This window comes from Nematolebias whitei, chromosome 19 (assembly GCF_014905685.2).
Source record: "Nematolebias whitei isolate Nwh7 chromosome 19, NemWhi1, whole genome shotgun sequence".
NCBI classification, from domain to species: Eukaryota; Metazoa; Chordata; class Actinopteri; order Cyprinodontiformes; family Rivulidae; genus Nematolebias; species Nematolebias whitei.
Window position 1 is genome coordinate 26719016 of NC_056516.1, and position 13299 is coordinate 26732314.

Consider the following 13299-nt stretch of genomic DNA (forward strand, 5'->3'; position numbering starts at 1 on the left):
AGCACCTTTTATATCGGTGAGTTATTTTGATGGAATGGCCGATATCCAATATTAAACTTTATCGCTAATATCGGCCGATACCGATAACATGCCGATAATATTGTTCATCGCTAACTTATTTGCTTTTGTTTTTATTGACTTTATCAAATGTTTAAAATCCCCTAAAGATGTTAAGGTGCAATTAAGGTGGCTCTGTGTTCTTCACAGTCTGCTACTGTATCTTGGGGTTAACAATAACTGAAAACATGATAGAATGCCCCAGCCAATCAGACCCTGTAAGCGAGACTGAGGAGGGACATATCCAACTTTCTCTCCAGGCACAAAACTAACGTATTGATCATCATAACCTCACTTTACAGTGAATCTTAGCACAGCAGCAAATTGCCCAAACCAACAACCAGGAACTTGGCAGCATGATTTTGTTTCTATCAAGCAAAAACTCTCAGCTGTCTGACGAGACTGGTTTCTGTATTCTTAATGTATTTAAAGCTTTTTGTTTGGAATTGACTAAAAACTAAAGCAGCGGGTTTGACACACATTGTCAAAACTATTCAGTCGTGTGTCGTAGATTCAAAGTTAACAAAAGCATATTTACCACTTTATTAGCACCATTAACCATTTCTTCTTGTTACGTATATCTGACCCTGTTTCTTCACAGACCAATCACGCAGGGCAAGTTTTGCCTCTGTAAGACAGTCGAGTATGGAGACGCCCCCCAACACGACTCCGCAGCCGTTCCGGCAGCCGGTGAGTTCATTATTTCATACATTCAGTTCTTTTTGAGCACATTTAAAATGTAGATTGGCTTTCTAAGATCCTCTTTAGGTCATTCCTGAAACCGTTCTGTTCATCGTTCACGTTTCGCTGTTGTGTCGATTCTGCAGAGTTTCCTCAATCGAAGGTTGAAGGGTTCCATCAAAAGGGCAAAAAGCCAGCCCAAACTGGACCGGACCAGCAGCTTCAAACAGATGATTTTGCCCCGGTTTCGTAGTGCTGATGTGGAGAGGTAAGTTCACGGTGACAAACAGAAGAAATTCGAAAAGAAAAGGAAATTAAAATAGATTTGAAAAGTTGGTGTACATACAGTAACATTTTTGTTCAAAACTTTGACAATCCATTTAGCAAGGACAGAATAAAATGAGGGAATGAGTCTATGGTTAAAAACCAATAAAAACGTTATTAGGATTTGTTATTATTAATAGGGAACAGGTGGAAGAGAGCCTGGAGAGGTGTTCTTCAGAGAGAAGAGGACAAAATCTGTCAAAACAAGACAGAATCCATGTTAAGTGAACGAGGGAGACAGGAGAACGAAGGAGTAGAGGTATCGAAGGTGGATGAGTCTGTGTTGGTCAGTTAGAGAAACAAGGCTGAGATGGTTTGAACATGTGAAGATGGTAATGGGCTGGACTTATATAGCGCCTTTCTGTCTAATCAAGCTACTCAAAGCACTTTACAATACAACCTGTGCTCGCATTTACTCATCCACACAGCACTCTACTACATCTCTACAAAGCTAATCTGAATCTCTCATCAATGCTTTATCACATTCTTACACCGATGGGACACACGTCGGAGGCAACGTTCAGTGTCTTGCCCAGGGACACTTCAACATGTGACTGCTGGTGGAATCAAACCCCCAACTCTCCCATTGGAGGACGACTGCTCTAACCACTCATCGACAGCTGCCCCGTACGGATGGAATAAAAAGATGAGGGATGGTGGACATGTTGAACAGTAGAGGTTGAATGTGGAGCTGCCAGGGAAAAGAGGAGGACCACAGGGGAAGTTTGAAGTAGTAATGGAGGATAGAAGGTTGGTGTCCTGTTTGCATACAACCAGCTGATTATTTCAGTTCACTGGAGGGTTTTGCTTTGAATTGTCAAAACATTACCAAACTTACCATGAATACTTATGAACAACTGTAGCAAAAAAAACCCAAAAGGTCATACGTCTTCAAATTAACCCTACTCTGCTCACAAATGCTGTCCTTTGAAGTTATGGGGCAGAAATACTTATTTTATAGGATTAGTCTTGCACTAGTAAATGCTACACCCTGCATTAATACATGTAAATAATGTGTTTGAAAGCATGCACTTCCTTTTGAAACTAAAGCTCTAAAGCCAAAAATTCTTTCCTGTTCCAGTTTGGGGAAACCAAGTTTCATTTAGCTAAAGTCTGGTTTGAGCAAGGACCACAATAAAGTGAATTAATGCTATACTAACTATTGTAGACATCTTAAAATCACAAGTAATTTGGCATTACATGGTTAAACAAACGGCAGCAGCAAGCTGTAGCACGACTGATGGTGATGGAAAAGTTTATAAAGAAGTCTTTGACTGTTATACCGTAAATCTTTTTTAGGTTAGAGCTGCTTTCAAATGGAGGAAGTTCATTTTGGTCAGGATTAAGCATTTTTTCCAAACTCTGCTGCTCAAAAAGCTTTTTTACAAGAAGTAAGAGATTACACTACCACAATTTAAAGTATTCCGTCAGGTTGTTTGAACACAAACAATATATTTTAACTTATGCCAATAATTTTTTATTTTGCGCTTTTTTAAAATTTCAGCTCTCTTTTGTGTTTCTTCATATATTTTGGTGATTTTTAACATTCAGCTACAGTAATATTTAAAATACAGCTTGCAGATTTCATGTTTGACACCAGTTTAATGGTTTTTAATACATTTGGCTTTGATAAAAGTCCCTTTAGGCAGATATTTTTAATCATATTATTCAAACGTAAAACTAAGCTAAGCTAAATTTTCAGTCCAGAAAACAATTTTTACACTGTTCACATTCTTAAAGTTTGCCTCGTTTCACGTCTTTTCACAGGATACAGTGTGTTGCAGCTTCATGACAGCTTTTTTTCCTTCTTTTGTTTTTCATTATAAAGTGAGGTCACATCCCAGTGGACTCTTGCTTGCGTTGTGTTCAAAATTTTATGCAGTCTTCACACAATCCAGTCACGATGCACATGTGGGAAATACATCGACGTCAGGAGGGAGAGAGTAAAAAAAACAAAAGTGCTGACAGCACAGTTTTCTGTCGCAGCAGGAGATCCATTATAGACGTATTTAGGCTGGTGTGGATGTCTAAATCTTTGAGATCGGGAAAGGACGTACCGAAAGGCTGCAACTTCTTTGGTTACAGCAAATTATGTAAAAACCAAATGAATTCTGCGGGGGCGGTGCTGATGGTGCTAAATGATGCTGGGGTTTAAGTTGGCGCCTCGATCAGCGTGCTGTCCCTCTAACCACCTCTGCCTCAGACAGCTGCCCGCCTTGAGTTTGGCCCACACACGCTTAATGCACTCGCTGTTAAGTTGACTTTGATGCAAACCTGCAGCATCCAACTTCACGCTCTGGCTTTTCCACACAGCTGCTCTACCTCAGCTGCCAAGTCCAGGCTGATCAGAGCTTTTCGGCTGTCGTTTGATTATTCAGAGCGGATCGATATTAAACCCTGTTTCCTGTGGAGTTATTAGGTGCTTTATTAGGTTGTTGTCACTGGATTTTTTTTCTTGTTTAAACTAAAAAAAGGTCATTTTGATTTTAGTGGCAGCAACACGTCAAAACGTTTGAAACAGGGGCAACAAGAGGAGGTTCAAGCAAGTGGTAGAAATAAGAAAGAGCTGGAGGAGCATTTTATAATAAATTGTGTTAATTGCAGGGTATAAAAAGAGAATTTTAAAGAGGCTGGATCTCTCAGAAGTAAAAATGGGCAGAGGTTTACCAGTCTGCCATAAACTGAGTCTAAAGATAATGGAACCATTTCAGAATAATGCTCTTCAGTAAAATGTTGCAAAGACTTTGAATATTCCATCCATCCATCCATCCATCCATCCATCCATCCATTTTTTTCTTAAAAATTGCATAATTTCTAGGTTTAAACATCTGATTCTTTACTGTGGCAGCACGGTGGTGCAACTGGTAGAGCTGCTGCCTCTCAGCGAGCAGGTCCCTGGTTCAAACCCCGGTCCAGGGGCCTTTCTGGGTGGAGTTTGCATGTTCTCTCCGTGCGTGTGTGGGTTTTCTCCGTGTACTCCGGTTTCTTCCCACAGACCAAAAACATGCATGTTAGGCTGATTGGTAACTCTGAATTGTCCCTAGGTGTGAATGAGAGAGTGAATGGTTGTTTGTCTCGTTTGTCTCTATGTGGCCCTGTGATGGACTGGAGACCCGTCCAGGGTGTACCCCGCCCCTCGCACAGTGATTGCTGGACATGGGCACCGGCGACCCCATGACCCAAAAATGGAATAAGTGGGTAAAGATAATGGATGGATGGATTCTTTACTGTTTTATTGTGAATAAAATGTGGGTTTGTGAGCTTTTTGAATCATTGAATTCTCTTTTTATTAGCATTTTACACAACGTCCCATTGTTGTTGGAATCGAGGTTATAATTTGAAATTCAGCATTTTCAATTTATTCTTCTCCAAGTGTGTGTGTGTGTGTGTGTGTTTTTAAAGCATTTTACAAAACGTTAGGGACATGTGTGCACTTTAGAAGGAGCTGATTTTTCTGGCTCTCAAATGTGTTTTCTTATGTTGGCGAGACAGAATAGATGTTCACAAAATGGACCACCTTGATAGTTGTCTTATTATTTATTTTTTTGTTATTGAACCTTAATTCTCTACTCTGTATCTTATAACTCTGCTGGCCAGAAAAAAATAAATCAATTTTCTGGTTTATACTAGCACCTACGTGTCCTGCAGAGCAGCTTGGCTGAGGTGGGGACACACACTATTTCAACAACAACCTTTTTTCTTACTGACCTTGCGTTACCTCATTTTACCTTTCTGCCTTCAATTCCACCATTTTTCTGTTCCCCTGATCGAGTTGCCCTCCTCTAAAGGTTACTTGAGGATCGTGCTTTATGTCTCCCCACACACTTTTCATTTATTTAGTACTTTTTTTGCACCCAACAAGAGCTGAGCTTGTATTATTTCACACCGTTTCCTCACATTTGGCTTTACCAACATTGCAACACACCTGCATCCAGAGAGACACCAACGAACCACCAACCATGTATTTACTATCTGTTTTTGCCTGATGCATGTTTGCATCATGTTGCATCCCTTTTAGCACTTCTTTAACCTGGGTAGCTTTTTGTATATTGATCTAAGTCACGGCTGTCCAAAGTACGGCCCGAGGGCCATTTGCGGCCCTTGGAGTGATTTTGTGTGGCCCACAACAGCAGTTTAAGAATAGTATCATTTTGGTCAGCAGGCTTAAGAGGTCGATGCAGACTTTCTGCAAATTAGTTGGTAATCTTTTTTTTATATAATGTTTAGGTTTAACAGCAAAACGGATAACAAACAGTCTTCTCAAAATGAGCAATATGAAGCAAAATACAAACCTTTGGCTATAATCTTTTTATTTTCCCTTTATGGTACAAAGGACCAAAAACCTTTACTCGTTTCTACTAGAAAGGAGATTTTTGGCTAATGATTCATAAAACTAGGCTAAATGTTGCGGTTGATAAAATAATCACAAGGGAAATTGGACATTTTTAAATGACTATAACATGTTATCATCTACATACGAGTTGATCAATTTTATCAAACCTTCTATGAATCCGTTGTAGCGCATGACAGCTGGACGATTTTCAGAACTTTTATCAGCCTTTTGGGACGTCCATGGTCTAAAAGGCTGATTAACCACCTTTAGAAGGACATTTACTCAAATTATGCTTTTGTTGCTGAGAACAAACTAAAATGAACTTTCCGAACACAAGAAAACAACAAACATAGACCCAACAAATCAAATCCTTTTTTGATAAAAAATAAGCTTAGCGTTTATGAGGCTTTAAATGTTCTGGATCTACAACAATTTAAAACTCTCCACCAAAATGAATAAACTTTTGTCCTTTCTCCAAAATATTGTTTACGTTGAGAGGTAAATTCACATTTTTGTGGCCCATGAGTCCTTTGGATAGTTTTGGCCCACATATGAAAATGTTTGGACACCCCTGGTCTAGTATGTTTCTGTTTGTTTATCTGTGGTAGTAGCTGAGAGTCATTTCCAATACATAGTGTGTTAACAGATTATGTAAGATCTAATAATGTTGAGTACAATTTTCAACCTTTCACCAAAAGGCTAAAGCTCCATCATTTTGTAATGATGAGATATAATAATCCTAGTTTTTAAACTAGTTGTTTTTATAGTGCAAACATGTTCTTGGAATTAAATCTGTTCTGCCATTTCTGCCATCCTCATTTTACAATTTGGCAACACTTTTTGCAGGAAGCATGAGAGAATAGTGATTGTTTTGTCAGCCTACTGTCTGATTGTGACAGAAAAAGCTTGGTTATTTGGAGCATGCGGTTAGGAGGCTTTCAAAACAAGGAAAACATATGTCTGATCCATGAAAGCATGATAAATAATAATAAACGATTAATACTTGTGTTCTGGAAATGAATTATTATGTGTGTATATTGTGGAACTGTGGGCTGGAATGGCCTTATATTCCTGAATAAACTATTCTTGCCTTAACTTTTTAAGTTTTAAACTCTGGCATGAACAGTAGTGGGCGACATGCAAACTTTCACAGAACGTTTGACATTTAAGTTGTGTATTTTATTGGTTCATTCTTTTAGTTTTGATGGATTTGCATGTCTTCAAAGCATTTCTGGCTTTATTTAGGGGTATCTTGCAACACATTATGACCATGCTTGTGTCCCATGTTGATCTTAGATGTTATGATGTTTTTTTTTCATTTTTGCCATTTAACATATTTAACATGAATGATGTGGTTAAAAGTTTGTTTGCAAATGCTCATTTTGCTGTTCTTTGTTACAAATGTTCATCAATGTCTCTTCAGATTGTAGTTTTAGTGTTTTTTTTGCTTCCTTTAGGAGGAAGGCCTAGTAAAATGGCACAGTAATCTGCTCATGGCTCACATAAGCTGCTGCTGCTGACAGGAAGTGCTGTTGCCATGGGAAGGTCTGTAATAGGGATGCACGATATTATCGGCATTATATCGGTATCGGCCGATATTGGCGATAAAGTTAAGTATCGGACATTGGCCATTCCATCAAAAAAACTCACCGATATAAAAAGCTTCTGTTTTAAGTTAATTTTTAATTTAAGAAACTGTCGGTATATCTATTAATGCACTACTACTTAGCCTATGTGCTTTTCAATTGTAGCTTGTGACCAGATTGAGTTTAGATTTGTGAAAATTTACAAATTTCACTGTTCAAGTGTTGTCAGTGTGTTAGAAAAAGTAAATGTCATGAATAAATTTGACATTAAACATAATCCAAGTTGAAGTGTTACATCATTTTCAGTCCCCTTTTTGACATCTGCATTTGGTAGCAGGACAAACTGACAAAGACCATGCAGAATAATGTAGTACTTTAATTCCACAGCAAAGGCAGCTATGTAGTCTCTGTAAGTAGGTCTAGGGGAAAAAATATTGATATTGGTATCGGTTATCAGCCAAGTAAGTTTTAACATATCGGCATATTGGATATCGGCCAAAAGTCCAATATCGTGCATCCCTAATCTGTAATATTATTTAGGTGGGTGTCTGTCTTCCCTGTAGGTGTCAGGATCTAAACTTTTTACTGCAGAAGTGCAAAGAAAACAAACAAAAACAAAAACTGTTACGATAATCATCATGTTTGCTTGTAAAGTTTTGTGTTTTGGATGATTACTGAGCATTAGGAAGCCACGTGAGTCAACTTACCACAACTGCAAACAACCAGAAAACACGAAAATCTGGAAGAGGGGAACGTTTCTCCAAAATGGTGTTTTAACACATTGATACATTGTGTTTGAGCTGCAGTGACTCATGTTGTGAAAACATCAAAATGCATTCTATATGTCTTCTTCTCTCACCAGGACACGCTTGATGCAAAGCTTCAAAGAATCCCACTCCCACGAGTCCCTTCTTTCTCCCAGCAGTGCTGCAGAAGCTCTAGACCTAGTTTTGGATGAAGATGCCATTATCAAGCCTGTCCACTCCAGCATTTTAGGACAAGAGTACTGCTTTGAGGTGTGGTTATTTGTTTAACCTTTTCCTTATTTGTGGTTATACTTATGTACCATAATTTTAAAGAAATTTTACATTAATTATGCAGCATTTCATGCACCACTGAAAAGCCACTTCATTCCTTTTTTAGGATCTTTGATAAACAAGGCAACCTATGAGGTAATTAGAGCTTAAGGAGTGCAGTTTGTGATGAGATTTTAATGCCAACATGCAGATATGTTCATGAGTTCTGTCTTCTTAGAGTCACAGGTCATTGGTTTTTGTAGTTCTTGAAAAATAATACAAAGCAACATAAAACAAGTTAATAGTGAAACAATTCAACAATAACTGGATTTATGTGTAAATATCATTGAAAAGAAGAAAACATAGTTGTTTTTCATAGTAAGAACACATAATTGTAGAAATGTTAATTATTAAAGTCTAAAATCCTAAAAGCAGTAATAAACATAAAATAAAATAAAAAAATAAAAGCAAAAATACACACAAACATATTTTATTATCAGCTAAAAGTAACTTTTTAAATTAAAATGAGCAAATGAAAAAGTTTAATTAGTAATAAATCTAAAAGTTGACAAAACAAATACACAACTGGCTACAATTTAGCAATGAATAGACTAAACTCAAACTTAACAACATTAACTTAAACTTACACAAACTGAACTTATATATAGATTAAAAGCCAGACGTGATAGGTAGATTTTGAATTTGTTTACAGCCCCCCTCCCCCAAACAACAACAACAACAATAATACAAAAAGAAATAAAAAAAAACTCTGCTTCATCTGACGTTCTTAGTGGCCCTCCTCACAAAAGTTATTTTGTGAATATGTAAGTTTTTTTTTGTGTGTGAATATGTAACCTTTTTATTGTTTCAGTTAACACAAAAAAGTTTCAGCAGGCACCAAAACAGTATTTTTGAAAACAGATTCCCAAGTGAAAAATCTTGAAACGTAGAAAACCAAAACACAATTTTTGGAAAACAATGATGTCACATTCTTACCTCTAATCTAACCCACAGCATAAGGATGTTCTCTTTTTCTTGCTGTGTTTGCATTTTTCACCCAGTGTGGACATTTACTGCACATGCTCAATGCCTTGTTTCATGTTTTTGGTGTTTTTTTTGTGTTGTTACAGCACTATAGATGCGCTAACATTTTTGGTCATTTTAGAGTTTCTGTGTGGATGAAGACATTTCTAGAAACAGTGCTGTGTTTACAAGAATAGTTTTAGAAACTGCAAATAAAAATATTGCTTTGTTTTAATTTGCGTACAAGACCTTACAATCAGCTGTTTCCATCTACAAACAGCTTTGGTTCTTTTCCACAGAGTCCCCTTTAGACAGTGATTTTCATATTTTGTTTTGTCATTTGTGGCTGCACGATAAAGGGTTTACTTGTATATTTGGGGCCGAGATGATGTAAGGGCAGGGCAGCCGACTCGGGACCCCAAGGTCCCGGGCTCGATCCCCCATCATTGCACATCTCATGGTGTCTCTGAGCAGGACACATTATCCCCAGTTGCTCCCCGGGAGCTTCCCACAGCTGCCCACTGCTCCACCTGGTGGTGCATGGGTTAAGTGCAGAGCTAATTTTGCCATTGTATGGGAACATACAATTATTATATTTTGATTTAGTTGCAGTATCGAATTTCACCACTAGGTGTCCCTAAATGTCATATGTCTGTACTTTAACTGAAAAGCAATTTGATCAATTCTTGATGTCCAGCATGTGGTCACCTGAAAACATATTTTAAGAACATCAGTAAAATGTGACATTTTGTCTGTAGGTAACCACAAATTCAGGGACCAAATGTTTTGCCTGCCGTTCGGCTTCAGAAAGAGACAAATGGATCGAAAATCTGCAACGTGCTGTCAAACCTAACAAGGTATTTTTTAACACAGTAGGTTTTTTTCGTTTCTTAAAAAAAATAGGCTACTAAAACTAATACCAATCTTGTGTTCAGTCAATTTACCTCCGACAAATGTAAGTAAGGACTGTTATAATGCTGTAATAGAACTCCACATATTTTTGTCAGGATAACAGCAGACGGGTGGAAAATGTGCTCAAGTTGTGGATCATTGAGGCACGAGATCTGCCAGCTAAGAAACGCTACTATTGTGAGCTGTGCCTGGATGACATGCTGTACGCACGCACCACCAGCAAACCCCGCACCGACACCGTCTTCTGGGGAGAACATTTTGAATTCAACAATTTGCCTACCATTCGTAGCCTTCGATTGCACCTCTACAAGGAAACAGACAAAAAGAGACGCAAGGTAGATTTAGATTACAGGAAATTCTTTTTTCATAACGTTTGGCTTAATTATGTGAAAAAGTAATGATTTTGTTTGGGATGTAGGAAAAAAGCACATACATTGGCCTTGTCAGCATCCCTATATCCAGCATCACGGGCCGACAGTTTGTGGAGCAGTGGTACCCGGTGATACAGTCCAGTGTTCTGGCCAAAAGTGGTGGTGTTGGAAGTACCAAAGTGATCAACGCATCACTGCGTATCAAGTCTCGATATCAGACGATGAACATTCTCCCGATGGAGCTGTACAAGGAGTTTGCCGAGTACATCACCAACAACTATCGAACACTGTGTGCAGTCCTGGAGCCGCTGCTGAGCGTGAAGAGTAAAGAAGAGGTGGCGTTTGCTCTGGTGCACATCCTTCAAAGCACAGGGAAGACGAAGGTACACACATCATCAAACTGAAACTAAACTGCACGTTTTTATTTTGTATAAACATTTTTTTTAATGCCTGTTAATACCGAGTAACGGTGTCTCATTTCAGTTTGGTTCATTGTCTTTACAGGAGTTTTTGTCAGATATGGCGATGTGTGAGGTGGACCGATTCATGGACCGTGAGCACTTGATCTTTCGGGAGAACACACTCGCTACAAAGGCTGTGGAAGAGTACCTCAAACTAATAGGTCACAGATACCTCAAGGAAGCTATAGGTAAGACTGTGTTTAAGCCTGGATGAGGATGAATCAAATGCAAAGTAAAAAGTCTAACTGTAGGAAAAAAAATCTATCACAGGTACGATTATTTACATCAAATATGCTGTAATTTCCAGACTATTGAGTGAACCTGAAAATAAGCCATGCCCACTAAATTTAAAAGAAAAAAAGTGCATATTAGGTCTGTTGCAATAAACAATAAATCAATTAATCGCATGATAAATGAAAATTATCGACTTCATTTTCATTTATCGGCTTTATCATTTCTTTGTGTCTCTCTCTTTCTACTGAAGACACTGGATGACAAAAAGCTAAACTCTGGTGCTTTTCACTGACCCCTCCCATTCGCGTTTCTCTTTAAAATCCATTTTAACTGTTCAAAATCACATTTTTGGATTGCTAAAAGCAGCTAAGCTGAGAAGCTAAGCTACAAAACTAAGCTAACAGGCCGACCTTGGGGGAAAAAAAAAACCCTCCATCTTGTCGAAGCTCCAAAATTCACGGTTGAAACCAGTGCCTTCATGTAAAAAGTTGTTTTTCTCTGCAAAAAGAAGCCGAGAACTTGTTTACTGATTTTTTTCATTAAAAGCTTTGTGTCAAAAATGCTATGCTAAAGAGCTCAAACCTAACCGAGCGTCCGCCATTTTGAGAACCAAAAAAAAAGGAGCTGTCGCTCCTTTCTTTGTGTCATGTCAAGGGGCTTCCCTCCCATTTTTCTTAAAGAGACACGCTGCTCGCTCCCTCACTATCCCATCCTTTGGTTCAAACAGTCTTATACTGCCATCCGGTGGTTGAAAAAAGGCACTACACTCAAAACAAATTAACCACCATTTCTTCTTAAATTTGACAACAATTACTCATTATTGTCATATTTCAAACAATATTATCGTTTATCGCAATAATTTCTGAGACAATTAATCAGCAAAATTTGTTATCGTGACAGGCCTAGTACATATAAATGCTGCACTTGTCTATGTTCCACCGTATCCACACTGTAACATGAAATATTTAATTTTTATATTTTTTTAAATTAAATACATACTGGTAACATACACAAATACGTACCGTATATGTTTTTTTTTTCCCCGAACAATGCCTGTAACACGGCTTGTAAAAAAAAACAAAAAAATCAAAACAGTAGCCTCGCTATCTAAGGATGACGAAGGAAGGAGGACAGCTTGTGCTGTAATTTGAGATGCACAATTCACTTATTTCCAACAACTGCAAATGCTTCCCTCCCTCCCTGGGGGCACAATGAGGAGGGGAGGAGAGAACGGCAGTGGGGGTGAGGGGGACACAGGAGGGGGGGGTCACAGTGAACCAATGAAACCAACTTTCATTAGTCCACTGTGACCTGTTGGATAATTTTCATTGGTTAGATTATTTATTTAACCTTTACTGACCCCTCCAAGCGATATGTGTATTGGGCGGCTATGTGAGCGCCTGGGTGTGACATTGTATAAGCCGTGGTGTTCAAAGTGTGTGAAAAAAGTAGAGGCTTATATTCTGGAAATTACGGTATTTTGTTATATGATTAACACTTTAGCTGATGTTGTACAGTATTGATTCCAATAGAAAGACTCCACAGATTACTGTTTTGAAAAAATATAGTTAAATTTAATTGATTTACATCTTGACATATTTGTTTGCATTTTTCCTTTTTGCTTTCGCCCACATTTCAAAGTGCATTTTACTTTTCACCATTGCCAGCTGTGTGGAGTTGGTTTCTATTAAGAAGATTCCAATTTAGAGAAAGAAGCAAACAAGTCTCAAACAACTTTTTTCATTGATCAGTTTGGGACAACTTAAAGGCCTATTAGACACGTTTATATCAGATTTAATGATCCTTGATTTCCCAGTGAGGCTATAAAGCTTTGTATGCATTTGGGTGGGGCTATGTTGTTACCAAACCTCTTCACAGTGATGTCATCGTGCAGAATCACTGGTCAGGATTTAAGATCTTGAAGACCAAAACAACAGCCAAAACTCTGAACTTAAGAGATCACAGAGTCCACAAACCAGAGGGCTGGCACGAAAGGCTTTTCATTTAGTCTATAGAGTTTATAAAAAGAACACTGGATCATCAGCAGAAATGTGAATCATGGTCTTTGTTGACAGTACAGTCACAAATAATACAAAATACAATTTACTCCCTCTAATCTGAAAGTGCTGTTAAAGTGCACATATTTGTCTAAATGCCTTCAAAGTAAAATAAAAAGCATAAAAAACAGATGGCACTCATTCAAAACTTTAGAACAAGCTTGAGGTTTTGGGTCCATTAAATATGTGCTGCTAACATCTGAAGGTTTGGTGTTTTGCGTTTCAGCTGTTAAAATCACAGCAA

General features: G+C 38.1%; 1 protein-coding gene across 1 annotated transcript in view; it reads left to right on the forward strand.

Annotated features, from left to right (window-relative positions):
* The first annotated feature begins 253 nt into the window (after positions 1–253).
* Positions 254–13299, forward strand: part of LOC119425450 (ras/Rap GTPase-activating protein SynGAP) — a 37131-nt gene continuing 24085 nt past the window's right edge. Inside the window, exons 1-8 of the mRNA XM_037692977.1 lie at positions 254–275; positions 659–747; positions 885–1006; positions 7844–7997; positions 9779–9877; positions 10007–10267; positions 10351–10686; positions 10808–10952. Of these exons, the coding sequence (XP_037548905.1) occupies positions 254–275; positions 659–747; positions 885–1006; positions 7844–7997; positions 9779–9877; positions 10007–10267; positions 10351–10686; positions 10808–10952 (1228 nt within the window). The remainder of the gene's footprint in view (positions 276–658; positions 748–884; positions 1007–7843; positions 7998–9778; positions 9878–10006; positions 10268–10350; positions 10687–10807; positions 10953–13299) is intronic.